The sequence below is a fragment of the Zophobas morio genome, unplaced genomic scaffold (assembly GCF_036711695.1).
Source record: "Zophobas morio isolate AGI-343-1 ecotype UQ-CSIRO unplaced genomic scaffold, CSIRO_AGI_Zmor_V1 ptg000014l, whole genome shotgun sequence".
In the NCBI taxonomy this organism is placed as follows: domain Eukaryota; kingdom Metazoa; phylum Arthropoda; class Insecta; order Coleoptera; family Tenebrionidae; genus Zophobas; species Zophobas morio.
This window is the reverse complement of record NW_026972119.1, coordinates 26,553,803-26,581,488: the sequence shown is the minus strand read 5'-3', so window position 1 is coordinate 26,581,488 and position 27,686 is coordinate 26,553,803. Positions and strand designations below refer to the sequence as shown.

The following is a 27,686-nucleotide window of genomic DNA, read 5'->3' as shown; positions in this document are numbered from 1 at the left end:
AATCCAAGAATTGAAGTATAGAAAAAACGAAATATCGAGAGTCGAAAAATGGAAATTCGAAATTGTAAAAAGTAAAAATAAAGGATGTAAAAATTTAAAATTTGAAAATTCAAAAAATCCAATCGAAAATTCCAAAAAAAGAATATTTCAAAAATCCAGGCATTGAAAAATTGTGAAAAATCGAGAAATCGAAAAGGGAACAAATTGAAAATTCGAAAAATCGAAAATTCAATGTATCAAGTACATATTAAAAAAAAAAACGAAAAATCTAGAAAATCGGAGAATTGAAAATCCGAAAATGTAGAAATCCAGAATCGAAAAAACAAAAAATAAATAATTCGAAAATCGGGATTTCGAAAAATTCAATGAAATAGAGAAAAAACGAAATATCGAGAGTCGAAAAATGGAAATTCAAAATTTCAAAAATTGCAATTTTAAAAAATGAAAACACCCAGAAATCGAAACATGAAAAGATCGAGAAATCGGGAAATTTAAAAGTCGGAAAATCGATAAACGGAAAAATCTGACATTAAAATATCGAAGAGTTGAAAAATCCAGAAATAGAAAAATTCCCAAAATTGAATTGGAAAGTTAAGAAATGGAAAGCTTAAAAAATCGAGAAATCGAAAAATTGAAAAATTGAAAAACTGAAAAATAAAAAAAAAACGAGAAATCCAAAAATCGAAAATTCTAAAATTTAAAAAATTAAAACTTCAGAGAGTCGAAAAATTGAAAAATCCCAGAACTGGAAATATAGAAAAATTGATGAATTGCAATATTGAAAAGTGGAAACTTAAAAAAATTGGGAAAATCGAAAAATTGAAAAACCAAGAAATCGGAAAGTCGAAAGATCGAGCAATTGGGAAAAAGAAACATCGAGAAATCGAAAGTGAAGGAGTCCAAAATTTGAAAAATCTGTAAATCTAAAAATCGAAAAAGTATTAACTTGAAAATTTGTAAAATTAAAATTAAAAAAATATCGAAACATCGAAATCGCCATATATCGAGAAATGGAAAAATTGATAAAACCGAAAAATCGAAAAATGTAAAATTTCAAAAACGAAAAATTGAAAAATCAAAAAACGAGAAATTAATAAATCGAAAAATCTTAAAATATCAAAAAAATTGAAGCAAAAAACGCAAAAATCGAGAAATCGAAAAATTGAAAAATCAAAAATCGAAAATTTACGAACGCCAAAAATTTAAATATGTATTGAAAAACCGAAAAATTTAAAAATTGAAAAATCGTAGAACTGAAATATCGGAAAATAGAAAAATCGAAAAATAAAAAACTTGTGAAATCGAAAATTTAAAATACTGATTCATTGAAAATTGAAAATATTTATCTTCAATTGAATAATCGAAAAATTGAACATAGAGAAATTGAAAAACTGGACAATCAAGGAACGGAAAAATTGAAAATCGAGAAATTGAAAAATTCCAGAACTGGAAATTTCAAAAATTGAAATTTTAAAAAATGGAAACACCCAGAAATCGAAACATGAAAAGATCGAGAAATCGGGAAATTTAAAAGTCGGAAAATCGACAAACGGAAAAATCTGACATTAAAATATCGAAGAGTTGAAAAATCCAGAAATAGAAAAATTCCCAAAATTGAAATGAAAAGTTAAGAAATGGAAAATTTAAAAAATCGAGAAATCGAAAAATTGAAAAATCGAAAAACTGAAAAATAAAAAAAAACGAGAAATCCAAAAATCGAAAATTCTACAATTGAAACTTCAGAGTCGAAAAATTGAAAAACTAGAAGAACTAGAAATGTAGAAAAACTGATGAATTCAAAAATTGAAAAGTACAAAATCGGAAGATCGAGCAATTGGGAAAAAGAAACAAGAGTCCAAAATTTGAAAAATCTGTAAATCTAAAAATCGGAAAATTATTAACTTGAATATATATATATATTGTAAAATTTAAATTAAAAAAAAAATCGAAACATCGAAATCGCGATATATCGAGAAATGGAAAAATTAAAAATCAAAAAACGAGAAATTAATAAATCGAAAAATCTTAAAATATCAAAAAAATTGAAGCGAAAAACGCAAAAATCGAGAAATCGAAAGATTGAAAAATCAAAAATCCGAAAAATTGAAGACAATCTGAATAGAGAAATCAAAAAGTTGAAAAATAAAAATTCGAAAATTTACAAACGCCAAAAATTTAAATATGTATTGAAAAACCTAAAAATTTAAAAACTGAAAAATTGAAAAATCGTAGAACGGAAATATCGGAAAATAGAAAAATCGAAAATAAAAAACTTGTGAAATCGAAAATTTAAAATATTGATTCATTGAAAATTGAAAATATCTTCAATTGAATAATCGAAAAATTGAAAATAGTGAAATTGAAAAATTCCAGAACTGGAAATGTCCAAAAATTGGGAAATCGAAAAATTCAAAACCGAAAAATCGAAACATCGAGCATCTGAAAGAAAAGAAACATCGAGAAATCGAAAGTGGAGAAGTTGAAGAATTGAAAAATCGGGAAATCGAAAAATTTTTTATTTGAAAAATTGAAAAATTTAATTAAAAAAGATCCAAAAATTGAAAACGTAACGTCGAAAATTTAAAAAATTGAAGAGTTGAGAAATCGAAAACGAAACAAATTGAAAATTCGAAAACGAAAATCGAGAATTCGGAAAACCGAACATTCGAAAATCTGAGAATCCAAAATCGATAAAACAAAAATTCGAAAATCGAAAAATCCAAGAATTGAAGTATAGAAAAAACGAAATATCGAGAGTCGAAAAATGGAAATTCGAAATTGTAAAAAGTAAAAATAAAGGATGTAAAAATTTAAAATTTGAAAATTCAAAAAATCCAATCGAAAATTCCAAAAAAAGAATATTTCAAAAATCCAGGCATTGAAAAATTGTGAAAAATCGAGAAATCGAAAAGGGAACAAATTGAAAATTCGAAAAATCGAAAATTCAATGTATCAAGACATATTAAAAAAAAAACGAAAAATCTAGAAAATCGGAGAATTGAAAATCCGAAAACGTAGAAATCCAGAATCGAAAAAACAAAAAATAAATAATTCGAAAATCGGGATTTCGAAAAATCCAAGAATTGAAATAGAGAAAAAACGAAATATCGAGAGTCGAAAAATGGAAATTCAAAATTTCAAAAATTGCAATTTAAAAAAATGGAAACACCCAGAAATCGAAACATGGAAAGATCGAGAAATCTGGAAATTTAAAAGTCGGAAAATCGACAAACGGAAAAATCTGACATTAAAATATCGAAGAGTTGAAAAATCCAGAAATAGAAAAATTTCCAAAATTGAATTGAAAAGTTAAGAAATGGAAAGCTTAAAAAATCGAGAAATCGAAAAATTGAAATACTGAAAAATAAAAAAAACGAGAAATCCAAAAATCGAAAATTCTAAAATTTAAAAAATTAAAACTTCAGAGAGTCGAAAAATTGAAAAATCCCAGAACTGGAAATGTAGAAAAACTGATGAATTGAAAGATTGAAAAGTGGAAACTTCAAAAAATTGGGAAAATCGAAAAATTGAAAAACCGAGAAATCGGAAAATCGAAAGATCGAGTAATTGGAAAAAAGAAACATCGAGAAATTGAAGTTGAGGAGTCGAAAATTTAGAAAATCTGGTAATCTAAAAATCGAAAAATGATTAATTTGAAAAATTGTAACATTTCAATTAAAAAACAAACATCGAAATTGTGATAAATCAAAAAATGGAAAAATTGATAAAACTGAAAAATCGAAAAATGTAAAATTTCAAAAACGAAACATTCAAAAACTAAAAAATGAAATAACGAGAAATCAAAAAATCTAAAATATCAAAAAAATTGAAGAGGTGAAAAACGCAAAAGTTGAGAAATCGAAAAATTGAAAAATCAAAAATCCGAAAAATTGAAAACTTGAAAATATGAATCGAGAAATCAAAAAGTCGAAAAATCAAAAAATCGAAAATTTAGAAACGCCAAAAATTGAAATTTGTATTGAAAAATCGAAAAAATTAAAAACTAAAAAATTGAAACATTCTAGAACTGAAATCTCGGAAAATAGAAAAATCGAAAAATAAAAAACTGACTGATATTGACTGATTGATTGAAAATTTAAAAAATGTAGAAATTGAAAAATCCTAAAAATGAAATATATAAAAATTGAATATTGAAAACTTGAAAATAGAGAAATTGAAAAATTCCAGAACTGGAAATGTAGAAAAACTGGGAAATCGAAAAATTGAAAACCGAAAAATCGAAACATCCAACATTTGGAAAAAAAGAAACATCGAGAAATCTAAAGTGGAGAAATTGAAGAATTGAAAAATCAGGAAATCGAAAAATTTTTGATTGAAAAAAATTGAAAAATTTAATTTAAAAAAAATCCAGAAATTGAAACCGAAACATCGACATCTCGATAAACCGAGAAATCGAAAATTTGGTAAAACTGAAAAATCGAAAAAATAAATATAACGAAAAATTTTAAATTTAAAAAACGAAAAATTGAAAAATCTAAAAACTGAAGTATAAAAAAACAAGGAATCGAAAAATCTAAAATATCAAAAAATTGAAATATTTCGAAAAATTGAAAAACCGAAAAACGCAAAAAACGGGAAACCGAAAGGCCGAAAAATTGAAAAATCAAAAATCTGAAAAATTGAAGAATTGAAAATCTGAAATCGAGGAATCAAAAACTCGAAAATTTAGAAACGTTAAAAATTGAAAATTGTATTGAAAAATTGAAAAAATTAAAAACTGAAAAATTGAATAATCGTAGAACTGAAATCTCGGAAAATAGAAAAATCGAAAAATAAAAACCTCGTGAAATGGAAAATTTGAAAAATCGAGAAATCAAAAAATCCTAAAAATGAAATATCTAAAAATTGAGTAATCGAAAAATTGAAAATAGCGAAAGTGTAAAATTGGAAAATCAAGGAACTGAAATCGAAGAATGTAAAAATCAACAAAGTGAAATATCCCAAAACGAAAATATCGAAAAATTGAAGAATTGAAAATCTGAAATCGAGAAATCAAAAAGCCGAAAAATCAAAAAAGCGTCAAAAATTAAAATATGTATTGAAAAATCGAAATTTTTAAAAACTGAAAAATTGAAAATATATAATAGAGAAATTGAAAAATTGGATAATCAAGGAAATAAAACATCTAAGAATTTAAAAATCAAAAAAGTGAAAAATCCCAAAACGACACATAGAAATCTCGATAAATCGCGAAATCGAAAATTTAAAAAACGAAAAATTGAAAAATCGAATAGCTGAGCAATCAAAAAACGAGAAATCAAGAAATAGAAAATTTTTAAATATCAAAAAATTGAATCGAAAAACGAAAGTCGAAAAATCTCGTAAAATTGAAAAATTAAAAATCCGAAAGATCAAAATCGGAAATCGAGAAATCAAAAATTGAAAATTTAAAAACTGAAAAATTGAAATATCGTAGCATGAAATATCAGAAAATCTGAAAATTAAAAAATAAAAAACTCGTGAAATCGAAAATTTGAAAAAAATCGAGAAACTGAAAATTTCTAAAAATGAAATATCTAAAAATTGAAAATATAGTGTTTGAAAAATTGAACAATCAAGGAACTGAATAAACGAAGAATTTAACAATAAAAAAAGTGAAAAATCCCAAAACGAAAATATCGAAAAATTGAAAAATCAAAAACCCGTTAAATTGAAGACTTGAAATTTAGAAACGTCAAAAATTAAAACATGTATTGAAATATCGAAAAATTTAAAAACTCAAAATTGAAAAATCGTAGAACTGAAATATCGGAAAATAGAAAAATTGAAAAATCCCAAAGATGAAATATCTAAAAATTGAGTAATATAACTAATAGAGAAATTGAAAAAAATGGATAATTAAGGAACTAAAAAATCGAAGAATTTAAAAATCAAAAAAGTGAAAAATCCCATGTCGAAAAATTTAAAAATCGAAACTTGAAAAGTCCAGAAATTAATTTTTTTTTCCAATTTCGATGTCCATGATAAAAGTTGAACACGGATTCATGTTACTTTTTTCATGATTTCAAAGCATTCGTTTTTGCAGTTTCAAAGTAAAATTGGAAGATGTTATAGTTTCGATTTTTTTTTCCAAAAATGTTGATATCTAGGGTAAAAAGTGAACACGGTTTTATGAATGAGATATGAAGGAGTCTCTTATTTTATAAAATCTAAATAATTATTACTATTGTAAATTTTCGAGATGTTTATCTAAATTTTGGTTTGCGTTTTACCATCTACACCATATTCCTAATATACACATAAAATTGGACTACAATCAGTCCAGTAGTTTCTGAGAATAAAAATCCGTACACACGAGAAAAAGCGAGAGAGAGTTGAAGTACTGGACCTCGTTCTTATTTACAGGTGGCCCAAGACATAGATCTAGTCAAACTCTTGGATTTAAAAGCGGAATGGGTGCTTTGGCAAACCGGCCTCCAACTAAAATACGGCGACATAACTCTCTTCCGCATGAGAGAAGTCTTACACAATTCAGCGGCATACTACAGACAACTAAAGTGAGTTACACAAAACCCCGTGAAACCTCTCCAAGAAAAATTTCAGGTTTCGCTTGAAACAAGACGGCGTGTGGTGTGACGTCGACCTCCAAAACACCTCTATCCTAGAAATACACTTCCCCGTCGACTCCCTCGTAATCAAACCGATAATCGCAGAAAGTACAGATCCGAATAAATACACCCTCAAGAGCGACCTCGTCATCAACTGTACTCCGGAATCGACCGCCCAACTATTGGCTTTAGCAGTCGATCACGTCGATATTCTTCTGGAGGATTGGTACCCCACTCTAGGGACTAGGTTTGTGCATACATCCGAAGGCAAATTTTTGGTGACGCGCCTGGTGCCTTGCCCTCGCTGTTTACAACAATCAAACGAAGTCGACCCGAATTTCCCCAACACGCCTACTGATCTAAGTCAATCGAAACACTTCCTTGACGCTATGACTCAAGTCGATCCAGATGTGGAGCGCAGCCGAATACGTAAATCTCAAGAGTCGTACACGTCGGAGTGTGATAGCGGCGTCGGTCCGGACTCTACGGGTTCAAGTAGGATGCCTTCCATGGAAGGACATCCTGGAGTTACCACGGAGGATGTTAATGCGAATAACCAGCTGTTTTATTCGTGGATGGTCGAAGAGTGTATTCTTGCTTCGTACGGCACGCGATTCGTGACTTGTCCGAACCATGGCGACGTCACTCTGGCTAGCATAGCACCAGATACGGTAAACTATACAATCGCGTGTGTTCAGTTGCTGTAGCGGTGTTGTAGATTTTCCTGGATTTGGGCGAGCGCTACATAATCAAGTCGGAAAACGTGAAGAAAGGACGATTATTGGGTCGAGGCGCTTTTGGTTTTGTGTTCAAAGGGACGTGTAAAGTCAGAGGAAGTAATACGATGATCGACGTAGCTATGAAGATGTTGCAGCCGGTCCAACCCGGACCCAACGCCCGACAATCCGCTATTGTCGCCTATAAAGCGGCACAGGGAAAGTGGGATCGAGACCCTTTGCAGTACGCTTGTAAGGCGTATTGTACCGCCCGACAAGAATTGAACATTTTGCTTTCTCTGCGGCACCCAAACATCGTCCCGTTCGTCGGTGTTTGCACTAGTCCTTTAGCTTTAATTCTAGACTTAGCTCCCCAAGGTGCCTTAGATCTCGTTCTTAGACACTTCAGGCGATCGGGTGCCAAAGTGGGACCCTACACTCTGCAGGCGATTATCTTACAAGTAAGTTTCAAGTATTGTGATTGGCTTTGTGTAAATAAAAATGTGACACAGGTGGCCAAAGCGATCGAATATTTGCACCGACAACACATCATCTACCGGGACTTGAAATCCGAGAATGTGCTCGTGTGGGAAATGCCGCCGCCGTTCGTGGATCATCCAGACCATCCAGTTCACATTAAAGTGGCAGATTATGGCATCAGTCGGCTGACTTTGCCGTCAGGTGCCAAGGGATTCGGTGGGACTGAGGGTTTTATGGCACCTGAGATCATGCGCTACAACGGGGAGGAGGAGTACACGGAGAAAGTGGACTGTTTTTCGTTCGGGATGTTCATTTACGAGTTGCTGACGTTACATCAGCCTTTCGAAGGGCACGAGTCTGTGAAGGAGTGTATTTTGGAAGGGGGGAGACCGCCGTTGACCTATAGGGTAAGTGTGCATATCTAAATCCGGTCTTTAGTGACGACTATATAAGTACTAACATAACAATAATGTTTAGGAGACTTTGTACCCGAGCTATTTCCTGGATTTGATGGTTTTGTGCTGGTCGCAACAACCCAAAGATCGACCTTCAGCCAGTCAGATAGTTTCTATAGCCAGTGCCCCTGAGTTCACGCATTTGAGCGATGTGACGTCATTGAAGCACGAAGCGTCGGTGGTGGCGTCGGCTAGTGCGGCTGTGACGCATATTACAGGTGAGACCACTTTTTAACTGACCTTTGTAAATTTTCAAAAATTCGCATTTCGTATCAATTCTTTCGAAAATGTTACTCCGTGACCATCAATCATGTCGAGATCTACGTCCCTGAATTTTTTCACAATTTTTAGACAACTTTTTTAAAAGTGAAAAATTTTCAATGGTCCCCCCTCCTTCAATTTTCGGCCAAATTTTGATATTTTCGAAACTTAACTAAACACATTTTCTTGTAGATTTCGAGCTCTAGAATTCACTTCGGGAATCGTTTCTTTGATAACTGCAACCGTTTTTCCAGAATCGACCGTTGAAATATCGAAATTTTTAGAAATTCTCAAAAATTCGCATTTCGTGCACATTCTTTCGAAAATGTCGCTCCGTGACCATCAACACAATATATTTTTGGAATTAGCATGTCGAGATCTACGTGCCTGAATTTTTTCACAATTTTTAGACAACTTTCTGAAAAGTGAAAAATTTTCAATGGTCCCCCCTTCTTCAATTTTCGGCCAAATTTTGACATTTTCGAAACTTAACTAAACACATTTTCTTGTAGATTTCGAGCTCTAGAATTCACTTCGGGAATCGTTTCTTTGATAACTGCAACCGTTTTTCCAGAATCGACCGTTGAAATATCGAAATTTTTAGAAATTGTCAAAAATTCGCATTTCGTGCCGATTCTTTCGAAAATGTCACTCCGTGACCATCAACACGCTATATTTTTGGAATGAGCATGTCGAGATCCACGTCCCTGAATTTTTTCACAATTTTTAGACAACTTTTTGAAAAGTGAAAAATTTTCAATGGTCCCCCCTTCTTCATTTTTCGGCCAAATTTTGACATTTTCGAAACCTAACTAAACACATTTTCTTGTAGATTTCGAGCTCTAGAATTCACTTCGGGAATCGTTTCTTTGATAACTGCAACCGTTTTTCCAGAATCGGCCGTTGAAGTATCGAAATTTTTAGAAGTTCTCAAAAATTCGCATTTCGTGCCCATTCTTTCGAAAATGTCACTCCGTGACCATCAACACAATATATTTTTGGAATCAGCATGTCGAGATCTACGTCCCTGAATTTTTTCACAATTTTTAGACAACTTTTTTAAAATTGAAAATTTTTCAATGGTCCCCCCTTCTTCGATTTTCGGCCAAATTTTGACATTTTCGAAACTTAACTAAACACATTTTCTTGTAGATTTCGAGCTCTAGAATTCACGTCGGGAATCGTTTCTTTGATAGCTGCAACCGTTTTTCCAGAATCGACCGTTGAAATATCGAAATTTTTAGAAATTCTCAAAAATTCGCATTTCGTGCCGATTCTTTCGAAAATGTCACTCCGTGACCATCAACACGCTATATTTTTGGAATCAGCATGCCGAGATCCACGTCCCTGAATTTTTTCACAATTTTTAGACGACTTTTTGAAAAGTGAAAAATTTTCAATGGTCCCCCTTTCTTCAATTTTCGGCCAAATTTTGACATTTTCGAAACTTAACTAAACACATTTTCTTGTAGATTTCGAGCTCTAGAATTCATTTCGGGAATCGTTTCTTTGATAACTGCAACCGTTTTTCCAGAATCGGCCGTTGAAATATCGAAATTTTTAGAAATTGTTAAAAATTCGCATTTCGTGCCGATTCTTTCGAAAATGTCACTCCGTGACCATCAACACGCTATATTTTTGGAATCAGCATGTCGAGATCTACGTCCCTGAATTTTTTCACAATTTTCAGACAACTTTTTTAAAATTGAAAATTTTTCAATGGTCCCCCCTTCTTCAATTTTTGGCCAAATTTTGACATTTTCGAAACTTAACTAAACACATTTTCTTGTGGATTTCGAGCTCTAGAATTCACTTCGGGAATCGTTTTTTTGATAACTGCAACCGTTTTTCCAGAATCGGCCGTTGAAATATCGAAACTTTTAGAAATTCTCAAAAATTCGCATTTCGTGCCGATTCTTTCGAAAATGTCGCTCCGTGACCATCAACACGCTATATTTTTGGAATCAGCATGTCCAGATCTACGTTCCTGAATTTTTTCACAATTTTTAGACGACTTTTTTAAAAGTGAAAAATTTTCAATGGTCCCCCCTTCTTCAATTTTCGGTCAAATTTTGACATTTTCGAAACTTAACTAAACACATTTTCTTGTAGATTTCGAGCTCTAGAATTCCCTTCGGGAATCGTTTCTTTGATAACTGCAACCGTTTTTCCAGAATCGGCCGTTGAAATATCGAAATTTTTAGAAATTCTCAAAAATTCGCATTTCGTGCCGATTCTTTCGAAAATGTCACTCCGTGACCATCAACACAATATATTTTTGGAATCAGCATGTCGAGATCTACGTCCCTGAATTTTTTCACAATTTTTAGACAACTTTTTGAAAAGTGAAAATTTTTCAATGGTCCCCCCTTCTTCAATTTTCGGCCAAATTTCGACATTTTCGAAACTTAACTAAACGCATTTTCTTGTAGATTTCGAGCTCTAGAACTCACTTCGGGAATCGTTTGTTTGATAACTGCAACTGTTTTCCCAGAATCGGCCGTTGAAATATCGAAACTTTTAGAAATTGTCAAAAATTCGCATTTCGTGCCGATTCTTTCGAAAATGTCACTCCGTGACCATCAACACGCTATATTTTTGGAATCAGCATGTCGAGATCTACGTCCATGAATTTTTTCGCAATTTTTACACAACTTTTTGAAAAGTGAAAAATTTCCAATGGTCCCCCCTTCTTCAATTTTCGGTCAAATTTGGACATTTTCGAAACTTAACTAAACACATTTTATTGTAGATTTCGAGCTCTAGAATTCACTTCGGGCTTCGTTTCTTTGATCACTGCAACCGTTTTTCCGGAATCGACCGTTGAAATATCGAAATTTTTAGAAATTGTCAAAAATTCGCATTTCGTCCCGATTCTTTCGAAAATGTCGCTCCGTGACCATCAACACGCTATATTTTTGGAATCAGCATGTCGAGATCTACGTCCCTGAATTTTTTCACAATTTTTAGACAACTTTTTTAAAAGTGAAAATTTTTCAATGGTCCCCCCTTCTTCAATTTTCGGCCAAATTTTGACATTTTCGAAACTTAACTAAACACATTTTCTTGTAGATTTCGAGCTCTAGAATTCGCTTCGGGAATCGTTTCTTTGATAACTGCAACCGTTTTTCCAGAATCGGCCGTTGAAATTTCGAAATTTTCAGAAATTCTCAAAAATTCGCATTTCGTACCGATTCTTTCGAAAATGTCACTCCGTGACCATCAACACAATATATTTTTGGAATCAGCAAGTCGAGATCTACGTTCCTGAATTTTTTCACAATTTTTAGACAACTTTTTGAAAAGTGAAAAATTTTCAATGGTCCCCCCTTCTTCAATTTTCGGCCAAATTTTGACATTTTCGAAACTTAACTAAACACATTTTCTTGTAGATTTCGAGCTCCAGAATTCACTTCGGGAATCGTTTCTTTGATAACTGCAACCGTTTTTACAGAATCGCCCGTTGAAATATCGAAATTTTTAGAAATTCTCGAAAATTCGCATTTCGTGCCGATTCTTTCGAAAATGTCACTCCGTGACCATCAACACGCTATATTTTTGGAATCAGCATGTCGAGATCTACGTCCCTGAATTTTTTCACAATTTTTAGACAACTTTTTTAAAAGTGAAAAATTTTCAATGGTCCCCCCTTCTTCAATTTGCGGCCAAATTTTGACATTTTCGAAACTTAACTAAACACATTTTCTTGTAGATTTCGAGCTCCAGAATTCACTTCGGGAATCGTTTCTTTGATAACTGCAACCGTTTTTCCAGAATCGGCCGTTGAAATATCGAAATTTTTAGAAATTCTCAAAAATTCGCATTTCGTGCCGATTCTTTCGAAAATGTCACTCCGTGACCATCAACACGCTATATTTTTGGAATCAGCATGTCGAGATCTACGTCCCTGAATTTTTTCACAATTTTTAGACAACTTTTTTAAAATTGAAAATTTTTCAATGGTCCCCCCTTCTTCAATTTTCGGCCAAATTTTGACATTTTCGAAACTTAACTAAACACATTTTCTTGTATATTTCGAGCTCTAGAATTCACTTCGGGAATCGTTTCTTTGATCACTGCAACCGTTTTTCCAGAATCGGCCGTTGAAATATGGAAATTTTTAGAAATTCTCAAAAATTCGCATTTCGTGCCCATTCTTTCGAAAATGTCACTCCGTGACCATCAACACGCTATATTTTTGGAATCAGCATGTCGAGATCTACGTCCCTGAATTTTTTCGCAATTTTTAGACAACTTTTTTAAAAGTGAAAAATTTTCAATGGTCCACCCTTCTTCAATTTTCGGCCAAATTTTGACATTTTCGAAACTTAACTAAACACTTAACAAACTTAAAAGTGATTTTTTTTTTACAGATGATGGCTTATGCGGATCCGAAATGTGGTTAATGTGTTCCAATTCTCGAATCGACCTCTTGTTAGCGGCCGACCGCGGTTGGCTCCAGTATCACACAATGGCGCTTCCTATCAGAGCCACCGCAGCGTGCACCGTGGGGAATTCCGTATGGATCGGAGACTATTCGGGAAACCTCCACGCTTATTCGTAAGACCGACCCGCATTGATTGACCATTACCGACAATTTACGATTTCAGTGCCAGCGATGGCTACAAATTATTTTCCTATGCCCTCGAAACTGAACCAAACACGAATGTAGAAGCTCTCCTTTACTTACCGCCGTTGAAGAGAGTAGCTTGCGCCCTCTCCAACGGCCGATTATTCCTGGTGAATTCGGACGCCGTTCCCACCACCCCCACAGCGGCAGAGGGTACTTTCGTGATGACCGAACTGGGTTCGAGTTCCACCATAAATTGTTTATGTGCGATTTTTAAAGACGCCGGAGCGTAAGTTCGTACTTTGTTTGTCCGTTTTTGTTTGATAAATAGAAATCGTAGGGTTTGCGAACTGTGGTGCGGCGAATCCAACGGCCAGATCTCCATTTACACGATCAAAGACCACGTGGTGGCGGGTCACGAGACCATGAACCACTACCAGCCCGTCATCGAACAAGTCAACGTGATGAATTTGATAGCCGCCGAGCACAACGTGTGGTCGTACGTCCGGCCAGGGTGCATTATTTACCAGTGGGACCAAAAAAGTAGGACCATCATCAACAAGCTGGACTGCTCGAAACTCGTACCGTGCTCGGAGAGCCTCAAGTCGATAGCGATCGAGGAGCATTTGAGTCCCACCAATTGCCAGGTGACGAGTTTGGCTGTGCTGAACGAAGAGTTGTACATAGGAACGACGTGGGGGTGCGTCATCATCGCCGAAAGGGCCACGTTGCGCCCCATCACGATTTTCAGGCCTTACGAAGAGGAAGTCAAAGCTATCGTGCCGTTAGCGATGTGCAAAAGTATTAACGAGAGTCACGACAATACGCCGCTGATCGCCACTATTGGCAGGGGGTACAGGAATTTGCTGTCCAGGTACACGGACGTGCCAGTCAATATAGGACATTCTTTACAAAGTCCGATGGCTGGCAACGCGCCAGTGTTCGCGAACAAGCAAAATATGTTCGTTTTGTTGTGGAGGGCGGAACACTGGAACGCGGTTTGAATTTTTGAGTGTTTGCAATCTAGATGTGTTTCATTCCAAGATTCTGAGGTTTTCGTGATAATTATTTGCGGTTTTTAATTAACGAGTTGTTGTCCCTGTTATGTGATTTTATTATACATGTATTTTTAATTTTTATATATATTTTTTTTACTTTTTAGCTGTGATTTTTATCAGTCATTTTCAATTGTTATTGCTGAAATTTTTATTGAATAAAAGGTTGATATGTTGTATTTTTGTGGTTTATTTTTCGGCGCCAAAAAGTTTATTGGGAATAATAAGAGTGTATAAGTGGAGAAGTGGTAAAGATAAAAAATTATTGAACTGTTTCATAAAATTAAATCAATAAAAATGAATACGTTTCAAATGGTAATTTTTCGTAGAAAAATAAGGATTTTGCAATTAAGTTCCGCCCCCATGCTCACGACGAACAAAGAAAAATCGTCAAACCTGAGACAGGGCGGGTGGGCGGGGCTTATGATTTGACTTTTTTTTTAATATACATACTCTTCCAACAAACTGGTAATTTTATCCCCCACACTTCTCAACAAATTTACCATTTTAAATAAGTTTTTAGTTTCTTGTCTTGAATAGAAAACTACTTCCATATAAGAAAAACAAAGACAAAATACAAACCCCGCCCACCCGCCCTCATCTCAATTGTGACGAATTTTCTTATTCGTCGTGAGCCGAGGGGCAGAGCCTAAAAAAATGCTTATTTCTCTAGAAGAATCTACCTTGTGATGTTTTTAAGTATGATGTTGTTGAAAGAAAAGTATATATGTTAAGAACGAAAAAAGGTAAGATTAAGTCCCACCCGCCCGTCCCAACGTCAATTGTGATGAATTGTTTATTCGTTGTTCGACCAAGAGGCAAAGTTAGTAGCTGAAGTTATCCGGAATCAATATGAAGATGTGAATTGTTTAATTTGTATACAACAATATAATAAACATTTAAAAATGAATTCTACTGAAATTTCTAATTTTAAATAGTAGTACATAGTCGTATTCACACCTAAATCTCGCCATCATTCTTTTCTCCTTTACACACTCTCTCTCTCTGTACTTTGGTACTTCATCCTTTACTATTTTTCTATACTCTGCATTATATCTAGACTCCGATATTCTCGATCTGCGTTCTTGCTTATCTATATCCTTATTTCTTACACTCAGTTCTTCTTTCATACTCCTTCCCATTTCTCTCTTTCTTTCTATTTCTCCACATGCATATCCCTTTCCTTCACAATACTTGTCCCTCAGCCCCGTAGCTACGGGGGGGCAAGAGGGGGCTGAGCCCCCCCTAGCAGTTGTGGTTGCCCCCCCTGGAAGACTTATACATTATAAATTTCAAATTAGTAATAAAATTTCAATATAATGCCGATTGCCGAAGCATATTAACTGGCCCCACCCGCCCCACCTTTATTTTCTTACAGGGTATATTATTTGGCAATATCACACTACCGTTGATGTTGACCGTATAAAAAAATGAACATGTCACATTTTATTCCATAGCCTACTATGTACTTGAGAAAAGTCAAAAATATTATATGGATTTTCTAAAAATTGAGCTTTTATTGAAATGGACAAAAAATCGACAAAAAATTGTGAGATGTAGATCTCGATGAGCTTAATCAAAAAACATAAGGTCTTTGGTCCCAGACCAAGATTTTTCAAAAATTCGGTTCCAAAGTCGACATTTCAAACTTTCTCAAAAATTACATTTCTTTTCGCGGCTCTGGAAAAATTGTACGAATTTTCGAAAAAGTAAAACCAAAAAAAAAAACATTTGGAGATCGAAATCAATAAAAAGATCCCTTCTGCTAGTTTTCGAAACCGCGTGGGAAAAGTCAAATTTTTTTTATAGATTTTCAAAAATTGAGCTTTTGTTGAAATTGGCTGAAAATCTACAAAAAATTCTGAGATGTAGATCTCGACGAGTTTAGTCAAAAAACATAAGGTCTTGCTGCTATTCGGTTTCCAAGTCGACTTTTTAAAATTTCGCAAAAATTATACTCCTATTTCTTTTGACGATTCTAGAAAAATTTTACAAATTTTCGATCAAATAAAACCAAAAACAACATCTGAAGATTGAAATAAATAAAAGAATGACTTTTGGTAATTTTTGGAAATGCTTAAGAAAAGTCAAAATTTATTAGTTTTCAAAAATTGAGCTTTTGTTAGAGTTGACAAAAAATTCTGAAATATAGATCTCGATGAGCTTAATCGAAAAACATGTTCATGCTCCCGGAGCAAAATTTACGAAATATTGGGTTTCTACCTAAAATTTCTAAAAAATCTCAAAAGTGACTTAAAAAAAGTTATTTCTTTATGCGATTGTGGAAAAATTCGACGAAATATCAAAAAAATAAAACCAAAAATAACATCTGTAGATCGAAATCAATAAAGAGATCCCTTTTGCTAATTTTCGAAGATGCTTGGGCAAAGTCAAAAAATGTATATGGATTTTAAAAAATTGAGCTTTTGTTGAAATTAACAAAAAATCAACAAAAAATTCCGAGATGTAGATCTCGATGAGCTTAATCCAAAAACATAAGGTCTTGATGGTCCCAGACCAAGATTTTCGAAAAATTCGGTTTCAAAGTCGACATTTCAAAATTTCTCAAAAATTACATTTCTTTTGGCGGCTTTGGAAAAATTGTACAAATTTTCGAGAAAATAAAACCAAAAACAACATTTGGAGATCGAAATCGATAAAGAGATCTCTTTTGCTAATTTTCGAAAACGGTTGGGAAAAGTCAAAAACATTTTATTGATTTTCAAAAATTTAACTTTTGTTGAAGTTGACTGAAAATCCACAAAAAAATCTGAAATGTTGATCTCGACGAGCTCAATCAAAAAACACAAGGTCTAGATGGTCCCAGATCAAGATTTTCGAAACATTCGGTTTCAAAGTTCAAAAATTACATTTCGTTTGGCGATTGCTGAAAAATTTTACGACTTTTCAACCAAATAAAACCAAAAACAACATCTGGAGATCGAAATCAATAAAGGAATCCCTTTTGGTAATCTCGAACGTGCTTGAAAAAAGTCAAAAATTTGATACAGGTTCTCAAAAATTGCCATATTTCTTCCGTCGATTCTGGAAAAATTGTAAGAATTTTCAAAAAAATTGAATCCAAAACGATTTTTGGAAATTGAGATGAACAAAGGAGTCTCTTTTGATAATTTTTGAAAATGCTTGGGAAAAGTCAAAAATTTTATATGGGTTTTCAAAAATTGAACTTTCGTAAAAGTTGACAAAAGATTCTGAAATATAGATTTGGACGAGCTTAAAAAAACATGACAGGTTCATGGTTCCGGATCAAAATTTTCGAAATACTCGGTTTCGAGCTCGAATTTTCAAAATTTCTCAAAAATTACCATATTTCTTTTGGCGATTGTGGAAAAATTGTACGAATTTTAGAAAAAATAACCAAAAACAACATCTGGAGATCGAAATCAATAAAGGAATCCCTTTTGGTAATCTCGAACGTGCTTGAAAAAAACTCAAAAATTTGATACAGGTTCTCAAAAATTGCCATATTTCTTCCGTCGATTCTGGAAAAATTGTAAGAATTTTCAAAAAAATTGAATCCAAAACGATTTTTGGAAATCGAGATGAACAAAGGAGTCTCTTTTGATAATTTTTGAAAATGCTTGGGAAAAGTCAAAAATTTTATATGGGTTTTCAAAAATTGAACTTTCGTAAAAGTTGACAAAAGATTCTGAAATATAGATTTGGACGAGCTTAAAAAAACATGACAGGTTCATGGTTCCGGATCAAAATTTTCGAAATACTCGGTTTCGAGCTCGAATTTTCAAAATTTCTCAAAAATTACCATATTTCTTTTGGCGATTATGGAAAAATTGTACGAATTTTCGAAAAAACAACCAAAAACAACATCTGGAGATCGAAATCAATAAAGGAATCCCTTTTGGTAATTTCGAACGTGCTTGAAAAAAGTCAAAAATTTTATACAGGTTCTCAAAAATTGCCATTTTTCTTCCGTCGATTCTGCAAAAAATGTAAGAATTTTCAAAAAAATTGAATCCAAAACGATTTTTGGAAGAAATCGAGATGAACAAAGGAATTCTTTTGGTAATTTTCGAAAATGCTTGGGAAAAGTCAAAAATTTTATGAGTTTCCAAAAATTGAGCTTTTGTTAAAGTTGACAAAAAATTCTGAAATACACATCTCGACGAGTTTAAAAAAACATGACGAGTTCATGGTTCCGTACCAAAATTTTCGAAATATTTGGTTTCGAAGTCGGATTTTTAAAATATGTACTAAACATGCAAAAAAATAAACTCAAACAAATTGGATATTACCTATATGGCCACTACACAAATTTTTGGATGCAGTACAGCTGTTTGTGAATCTACATTCTCTGTTTTAACCAGCATTTTAACCAAGTACCGTACTAATTTTTTGGACTTCGACAGGTTTTTACGAAAATTTAGCGTAAAAAATCGACGTTTCCAATTATTTTAATGTTCTTTCAAATATAAAAACTCAGAAAAAATAAAGTAGTTATCTGAGTGTATTATTAAATTATAAATATTTCCACTCTCATTTTCTCCCTTTTTGTTTCTTCTCTCACTATATACCCTGGCGTATACTTTTCCAATCCCAATGTCCATTTTAAGTATTTTTCTTGCACTCTCTCTATTTCTTCATATTCCCTCAATCCTCAAATCTCAGCTCCGTACATGAATACACTTTTGAACAAACTATCAAACATCATTTTTCTCTTATAATCATGTCCAAATGTTTTCTCTCCTATTCCTCATACTATTCCTATCACTTTGTTCGCTTTTCGGACCATTTCTTGAATATGCGCTTTATCTGAGTTATTGCTCTTTAATATATATCCTAAGTACTGGAATTCTTTCAACTATTCAATCTTCTTCCCTCTCCATGCCCACTCTTCCTTCCCCTTTCTTACTTTCTTTCCAAACACCACCATTTTTGTTTTTTCCACATTCACTTCCAATTCAACCCCCAAAACAACTTTGCAGACTGGAGGTTGAAAATGCTCCAAACAAGTCAAAACTCGATATTTCTTAATTTCTCAATACGAATATTGTTGATACAAAATTTCAACCCGTGCAGAGAAATCGTTAAAAACTACCCCCAAAACAACCTTGCAGACTGGGGCTTAAAAATGCTCTAATCGAGTCAAAATTTAACATTCGCTAGTTTCTCAATACGAGGATTATCGATACAAAATTTCAGCCTATTTGAAGAAATCCTCAAAAATCACCCCCAAAACAACCTTGCAGACTGGGGTTAAAAATGCTTCAATCAAGTCAAAACTCGATATTTCCTAATTTCTCAATACGAAGATTGTTGATACAAAATTTCAACCCGTTCGGAGAAATCGTTGAAAACTACCCCCAAAACAAGAAAGTTAGAGAAATGGACGTGGACACCATCCAAAGGCTGGAAAACCTACATATGAAGACAATTTTGCGTCGTATTGAATATAACGGATGTTTATCTGTTTTCCTATTATTAATAATAATTAATTAAGAAATTAGCACTTTTCTAATCATCCCCACCACTAATGCGATGACGTCACTTCAAAATTGTACATAGTAAATGGGTTTTCAATTGTATAAAATAACATAGTCCTACACATGTAGTTTACAACTCTGAATCGACTTTTCACCCGAAACGTCCAGATTTTTGGAAAAAAAATCAAAATTGTAAAACAACATTTTGAAATTTAATTTTTAATCTGCTAACCAGAATGCTTTGAAATGTTGCAGATGTTTTAAGGCTATAAAGAGCATCATAAATCTTTAGTCAAAAAATATTTGCTTATCCCCTCCAAAAACTTGATGACGTCAGCTCAAAAGTTTGTGGAATAAATCATATCTAAAATGTACAAAATATGATGAGTCTGTACTTGTGATCTATCACTCCATTCATATTTTTTGGATTTGCATATACAGGGTGACTCAAAAAAATTAATGAATGAGTAAATATATTTTATTGATTTAATCAGGAACTACAAAACCGAATGCTCTGAAATCTTGCAGATGTTTTAAGGTCATAAAGAGCATAATAAATGTTTAGTCAAAATATATTTGCTTATTCCCTCCAAAAACTTGATGACGTCAGCTCGAAAGTTTGCCGAATAAATCATATCTAAAATGTACAAAATATGATGAGCCTGTACTTGTCATTTATCACTCCATTCATATTTTTTGGATTTGCATATACAGGGTGACTCAAAAAAATTAATGAATGCGTAAATATATTTTATTGATTTAATCAGGAACTACAAAACGGAATGCTCTGACATCTTGCAGATGTTTTAAGGTTATAAAGAGCATAATAAATGTTTAGTCAAAATATATTTGCTTATCCCCTCCAAAAACTTGATGACGTCAGCTCGAAAATTTGCCGAATAAATCATATCTAAAATGTACAAAATAGGATCAGTCTGTACTTGTGATCTATCACTCCATTCATATTTTTTGGATTTGCATATACAGGGTGATTCAAGAAAATAAAAGAAAGCGTAAATTTATTTTACTGATTTACTCAGGAACTACAAAACCGAATGCTTCGAAATCTTGAAGATATTTTAAAATTATCATAAGCATGGTAAATTTTTGATCAAAACGTATTTGGTCGTCCCCCCTAAAAAATTTATGATGTCACCACAAAATTTTGCTGAATAAATTCTATCTAAAATGTACAAAATATGGTGAGTCTCTTCTTGTAATTTATCATTCCATTCAAATTTTTTCGATTTGCATATACAGGGTGACTCAAAAAAGTTAATGAATGCGTAAATTTATTTTATTGATTTAATCAGGAACTACAAAACCGAATGCTTTGAAATCTTGCAGATGTTTTAAGGTTATAAAGAGCATAATAAATTTTTAGTCAAAATATATTTGGTTATCTTCTACAAAAAACTGATGGCGTCAGCTCAAAAGTTTGCCGAATAAATCGTATCTAAAATGTACAAAATATGATGAGTCTGTACTTGTGATTTATCATTCCATTCATATTTTTGGATTTGCATATGCAGGGTGACTCAAAAAAATTAATGAAGGCGTGAATTTATTTTATCGATTTAATCAGGAATTACAAAACCGAATGCTTTGAAATCTTGGGAATATTTTAAAGTTATTATAAGCATGGTAAACTTTTGTTCAAAATGTATTTGTTCATCCCTCCTAAAAAAATTGATGACGTCACCCTTAAATTTTGCTGAATAAATCCTAAATAAATGCAAAAAATATGATGAGTTTGTACTTGTGATATATCATTCCATTCATATTTTTTAGGTTTTCTTAAGAGGTGGTTCAAAAAAATTAATGAAGTCAATTTATTTTATTGAAAAATTAATGAAGTCAATTTATTTTATTGATTAAATTAAAGGCAACACTTATTATTAGTATTACACCCCAGCCAACCCAATTTGATAGACACAAAATTTGTTAAAGGAAAAACTCGGTTGAAACATAGGGGTAGCACGCTTATTTACATCGACTTTAACATTACAGACCTGCATTTGTTTTATGCGCTCACTTGGTTCCGCGAATGTGAAATAGACATGTTTGTAATCAACCAATTGTGAATTTCACCGTCAAGAATTAAAATAAAACCCAATGTTTTATATAATAAGCGGAAGTCGAAGCAATAAAACCGATGGTCGTTTTGTTTACAGTTTCTCTGTTTGACTCTCACGTATGCTGTTACGCTTGTTATCTTAAATTAAGAATGTTTATACATAAACGATTTTCAGTTGCCGTATACGTGAGTAAATTGTTTCGTTATTTTATTGATTATTACAAATCAATATTCAAAACGACCCAATTCATTTTCCCGAAAATTTGAGAATATAATAATTTTATTCTTAGTATTACACTACATCTATCCCAACTGATATACGTGTCCTTGCAAAAATGTTGATGACGTCATCGCAATTTTTTTTTTAATTCCCACTACAAAAATGTAATGAGAAAAAAAACACAATAGGCATGCAGTCGTCAAGTTTCCGACAGCGAGGGAAGTACTGTCTAAACTCTTTAGACCAATTTTTTAAGTATGATGTTGTTGAAAGTAAAGTATAAATGTTAAGAACGAAAAAAAGGTAAAATTAAGCCCAATCCTCGTTTAGCACTTCTTCCCTGCTTTCCTCCGATTCTCTCAATCCTTCACATCCTTCCAGCATATGCTCTATTGTTTCTCGCTCTTTCCATCATATCCTAAACCTTCTGTCAGTTTCATCCATCCAAAAATTATTCTCTTTCTCTTCATTTCCACACCTAAATCTCGCCATCATTCTTTTCTCCTTTATACTCTCCTTCTCTCTGTGTACTTTGGTACTTCATCCTTTACTATTTTTCCATACTCTGCATTATATCTAGACTCCGATATTCTCGATCTGCGTTCTTGCTTATCTATATCCTTATTCCCATTTCTCTCATTCTCTCTATTTTTTCACATGCATATCCATTTCCTTCATAATACTTGTCTCTTTCGTTCCATACATGTTTTCCCCCTTCCTTTCTTATTTATTTGCAACATTCTTCCAATATTTTACAATCACCTGTCTCACTAAACTTCTCTTCAAATCCAACCGCCCTTGAACCTGCTTCCACTCTCATTTTCTCCCTTTTTGTTTCTTCTCTCACTATATACCCCGGCGTATACTTTTCCAATCCCAATGTCCATTTGAAGTATTTTTCTTGCACTCTCTCTATTTCTTCATATTTCCTCCATCCCCAAATCTCAACTCCGTACATGAATACACTTTTGAACAAACTATCAAACATCATCATTTTTCTCTTATAATCATGTCCAAATGTTTTCTCTTCTATTCCTCATCCTATACCTATCACTGTGTTCGCTTTTCGGACCATTTCTTGAATATGCACTCTATCTGAGTTATTGCTCTTTAATGTATATCATAAGTATTGGAATTCTTTCACCTGTTCAATCTTCTTCCCTTTCCATGCCCACTCTTCCTTCTCCTTTCTTACTTTTTTTCCCAAACACCACCATTTTTGTTTTTTCCGTATTCACTTCCAATTTCTTTTTTTTACATACTTCTCGAAACTTTTAATCATTGTTTTCATTTCTTCTCTTTTCTTTGCCACAATGACCAAATCATCTACGTACGCTAACGACCACACTTTCTCTTTGCCCACTACCACCCCTCCTGTCTGTACTTTTCTGAACATTTCATCTATATCTTCTAGATAAGCGGCAAACAATGCGGGACTGAGTGGGCATCCCTCTCTCACTCCTCTATTTGTATAAAAACTCTTGCTCTTTATTCGATTCATTCTCACCTTTCTTACTGTTTCTTCACATATGTCTTCCATTTTCGTTACCTATTCCCTTTCTCCTCAAATACTCAACAATACTATGAACAATGCGTATATTCGTCCACCCTCTTTCCTTATTTCTCTTTCCACTAAATGCGCAGGATGTACACATTGTCCATAGTACCTCTTCCTTTCCTAAACCCTGCTTGACCGTCTGGTAACATACCCTTTGCTTCCATCTCCTTTCGTAACCTCTCATCTAGTATCATTGCGTATATCTTGTACGCTGTATTGAGCAAGGTGATCCCTCGGTAGTTCTTCGCATCATATTTTTCCTCTTTTTTTAAATAATGGGATTATTATACCTTCTCTCCACTGCCAAAGAAACCCTTTTTCCTTCCAGACTCCGTCTACCACTTCCCATATCCTTTCTTTCACTCCTTCTATCCCCAAAATCCACGCTTCGTTCTGGATTCCATCCTCTCCTGGTGCCTTTCCTCTTTTCAGTCTTTCAATCTGCCTTCCTATTTCATCTTCTGTTATTTCCGAACCTCTCCACATTTCTTCCGTCGTTGTGATTCCTTTATTTATTTTGCAGCATTTTTCCTTACAATCTCCCAATAATTCCATAAAGTGTGTTTTCCATTCATGTATTTTGATTTTCCTTCAGTCTTCTTTCTCCTTGTTTATATATCTCCATACTTATTCTTCTTCTGTTTTTAGGGACTTTATTGTCTTCTCTTCTTCTTCTCGTTTTTCTCTTTTTCTTTCTTCACATTTTCTCCTATAATTCGCTCTTGCTGTTAAGTACTTTTCTTTCCTTCCCCTGTTATTCTTCAATTTTCTTAATTTTTCCCTTGTTTTTCTCTTCAAGTCAGTACATTCTCCGCTCCATCCCTTATTCCTCCCTTGCCATATGTATATCTTTCTTTTTTCCGTAGCTTCTACAATTAAGTTGATCAGTTCTGTTATCATAACTTCTGTATCTTCTTTTACTTCGAATTTCTTTTTTTCTAGTTTACTTCTGTATCTTTGAATTCCCTCTTAATCCCATATTCTGTTTTCTATTTCTTTTCTTTCGTCTCTTCTTCTCTATTCCCCCGCTTGCTCTCCCCTTTTTATTTTCCTTTGTCGTCCCTTGACACTCCCATACATATTCTTGTGGTAGTGTCTCTTCAAATTTCTCCCAGTTTTCTCTTTGTACCCATGTCTCTACTAGCCCCACCACATCGAATTTTCCTACGTAGTCCCAGAACTCCTTTTCCTTTTTTCGCAACCCTTGGACATTCCAAAACAGTACCTTCACCCCTTTTTCTCCTAAGTTTGTACCAGCTTCCCTTTTTCTGATTTCCTATCTGCATTCTTTATTCCTTTGCCTTGTTTCCTTCCATTTTTCCTCATTTTCTTTCTTTTCTTTTGGCAAATTTTAACGAAGATAAGGATCGCTGTTTACGTGAAATAACAAAATAAATTTAGATCTCAAAGGAAACCAGATGTTGCCTACAATTTATTTTTCCTAAAACTTACCTAGATTTTTTTTATTTTGCTATTTTCGGGTCTAAATCCCCCGTTTTTACCGCCTAACTATTTCGGCTCTTTAGTTAATATCAGTACTACTAAAAACACAATTTTGTAAAATAAAAACTCATTTTTATCACGCTTCTTTACGTTTATTTCAACTTGTAAAAAATAAAATTCGCAAATCAAATTTTATAATTTTTCGAAAATCTGGCTATGTTTCATTGCACTTCAGGGGCGAGCGAAGTTCTGTCGGAACAATCTTCGACCAATTCTTTTCTATTTAAGACGAATTAAACTTTTCATTTGTGAATAGTCGTGATGACCCAATCGACGTAAGGAGAAACTTTCGTGTAGATCGAGGTGTTGGTGCTGAACTGGCAACCCACTCCCAGGGAATACACACCGATGAGGAATAACCTACCAGTGTCGAGTTTTTTTCTCATCATGAGGGGGCCTCCGGAATCGCCGGGACAGGTTTGGGCGTTGTGGGTGGACCCTGCACAAAACTGTTTGCTGGTGAGGACACGGTTCACTCGACAGGTTTCTTTACGCCTGAGCATAAACCTCGCGTGGACTTTAACTGGGTTCATCACTGAAAGAAACTAAATTGAGAAAAACGACCCTCGGAAGTACGAAAAAACTACGAACCGCCTTTTTCTGTATTACCCCAACCGGCAATCAGCAGCGTTTGATTAAAAGGTGCGATTAAATTTGTCGGAGGCAAACAAATCGGTTTGATGAAATCTGAAACATTAATAATTGAGACGAAATTCGCACAAAGTGATCTTTACCTGTGTACTCTACTTCACGACTCATGCGTATTAAAGCGATGTCGTCTGTGAACGTACTTAGCTTATAATCAGGGTGCATGTGGTAGGATTGCACAGGTACCTCTTGAATTTTGTCAGCACAGTCGTCACCTATGCAATCCGTTTCACTCCGTACATCATACTCACCCAAAACCACGGAAATTCTAAAACTGTCTTGTTAATTGATGCTCGTTTTTGGTTTAATATCACTCACAAGTTTAGACCGTCTAGGTTCAACCTGTTTGGATCAACACAGTGAGCGGCAGTCAATAGATACCTCTTAGTAATAAGGCTGCTATGGCACCCATGAAGCATGTTACCTTTTTTTGTGCGATATTTTATCAGACCAATCCATGGATAGTCGTCAATGTCAGTTTTCTCTCCTCCTGATATTTTCTCTTCTGAAGCATCTACTCCACAGCTGTCATAATTTGGGATAAGTTGGCCACTATCCATGAACTTCGTGACTTCTTGTAGGTTTGGACAGTTCACGTAGATGCGACTGTTCTCGAATTTACAATGTAAAAGAGTTAGTAGAGTTGTACCTGCAAAAGTATCCTTCTTTGTTTTTATTATTTCGTTAACGTGGGGACAGTTTTGTACTTGCACACATTCATCTTTCTTATCGACTATAAAAGCTGTGTGACTCCAGATTTGTAGAAAACTTAGAAAATCTAAAAGAAATTTATTATTAGCCGTTTTTTAGCTGCAGGGTATGCTTACATAAGAAGAATACTGTTTTATTAACACAACACATTTCACGGACTTAGAGAACACAAACGAATAACATTCATACTACTCATTTAATTAAAAGCTGATTTCTAGCTTCGTTAACCTTGGTATAACAGTACTGTAATACCAAGGTTAAGACAGAAGACAAGGTTGCCTGGAAACTTTTAACCATCACCTTTGAACCAGTCAGAGCTAGGCGGGAATTGACGTCATCGGGCGTGCCCTTTTAAATTTTACTCAAAATGGGTGTAGTATAGTGTCAATAAAATGAGTAGGGAAAATTGTTAACGTAAGGAATATATATAAGAGGTGATTGTACAGTTGGATAGTGTGGATTAGGTAGTGTTAGAATAAAGTTCTAAAAACGCAACCTGGGTTTCTGTGACCCTTCCCCCCGTACTCAGTGCCTAAATGTAAGAGACAACAAACATGAAACGGCATATAAATGTTGAATATTACATGGCGACCCTGCCAGTGCCTAAATGATGATTCCAGGATAATTGAAACTGAAACCCGTTGTCAGAGGAAAAAAAGACATGGGCAGTAAAACGTCGAAAGAAGAAGTCATAATTGCGCAAACAGCAAGCGGGGATGCGACCATAACGAAGACGGATTGGATCTTAATCTGTTTGACGGTTGTGTTGGTAATTTTATTACTATGGCTGGGAATCAAAAAGTGTAAGAAAATGCTAAGAAAAGTGGTACGTCAAGAAATCCATAAGAATGAATTGGAGCATTCCAGGGACGCTACTACAGAGGCATAGTGATTTAGTGTTACAGTGCAGTGATTGAATGGAAAGTGAAAATCAAGTTAAGTTTTAATCTATTGAAAGTGGGAAAAAGTGGTTAAGTTCGTGAAATTGCGCATAAGGTATTGTAACAGGTTTTCAAAAAGGAAATATGTCGGGTTAACATCGGTCAAAGGAAGTGCAAAGTACATTTTCACTCGTAGGAAATGAAAATTGGAACTTCAGCAAATTAACTAGTTATTGCATCGAGAATTTTTTTTTGCATGTTAGATATAAAACTTGGGTTCATTGTTATTGCTGATCGTTGTAATTATTGTTTGATTTATCGTAAAATGTTTGATATGCTAATTTGGTATGAAAGGTTGAGAAACTTTTGATGGAGTTAAAATTAACGGGCATTCATAACAAATTAAAAGAGATAAGAACTTATTTAATAAAAATCGGTCGGGATAGGCGCACTATTGAGTGTGTAAATAGGAAGATAAATGAAGCAAATGAAATTTATAAATGTTTAGATCAGGTAAACA

General features: G+C 33.7%; 2 protein-coding genes across 5 annotated transcripts in view; one reads left to right on the top strand and one right to left on the bottom strand.

The window, feature by feature from the left end:
* LOC135128717 (leucine-rich repeat serine/threonine-protein kinase 1) overlaps positions 1–14,285 on the top strand; it is a 69,126-nt gene extending 54,841 nt beyond the window's left edge. For all 3 annotated transcript variants that reach the window (XM_064055755.1, XM_064055753.1, XM_064055756.1), the window contains 8 exons: positions 6,367–6,518; positions 6,565–7,240; positions 7,288–7,746; positions 7,798–8,172; positions 8,243–8,438; positions 12,855–13,041; positions 13,092–13,340; positions 13,392–14,285. In XM_064055755.1, the coding sequence (XP_063911825.1) occupies positions 6,367–6,518; positions 6,565–7,240; positions 7,288–7,746; positions 7,798–8,172; positions 8,243–8,438; positions 12,855–13,041; positions 13,092–13,340; positions 13,392–14,055 (2,958 nt within the window). In that variant the 3' untranslated portion in view covers positions 14,056–14,285. The remainder of the gene's footprint in view (positions 1–6,366; positions 6,519–6,564; positions 7,241–7,287; positions 7,747–7,797; positions 8,173–8,242; positions 8,439–12,854; positions 13,042–13,091; positions 13,341–13,391) is intronic.
* A 10,711-nt stretch (positions 14,286–24,996) lies between these two features.
* LOC135128716 (phenoloxidase-activating enzyme 1-like) lies at positions 24,997–26,585 on the bottom strand. Of its 2 annotated transcripts, none has more exons than XM_064055751.1 (5): positions 26,402–26,585; positions 25,893–26,352; positions 25,661–25,842; positions 25,518–25,613; positions 24,997–25,461 (listed from the first exon to the last, which is right to left on the bottom strand). In XM_064055751.1, the coding sequence occupies exons 1-5, from the start codon at positions 26,433–26,435 to the stop codon at positions 25,169–25,171; spliced, it is 1,065 nt and encodes a 354-aa protein (XP_063911821.1). In that variant the 5' UTR covers positions 26,436–26,585; the 3' UTR covers positions 24,997–25,168. The 2 variants fall into 2 exon arrangements, with proteins under 2 accessions (XP_063911821.1, XP_063911822.1); XM_064055752.1 differs by lacking the exon at positions 26,402–26,585 and having other exon boundaries at positions 25,893–26,223; positions 26,282–26,352.
* Between the last annotated feature and the right edge of the window lie 1,101 nt (positions 26,586–27,686).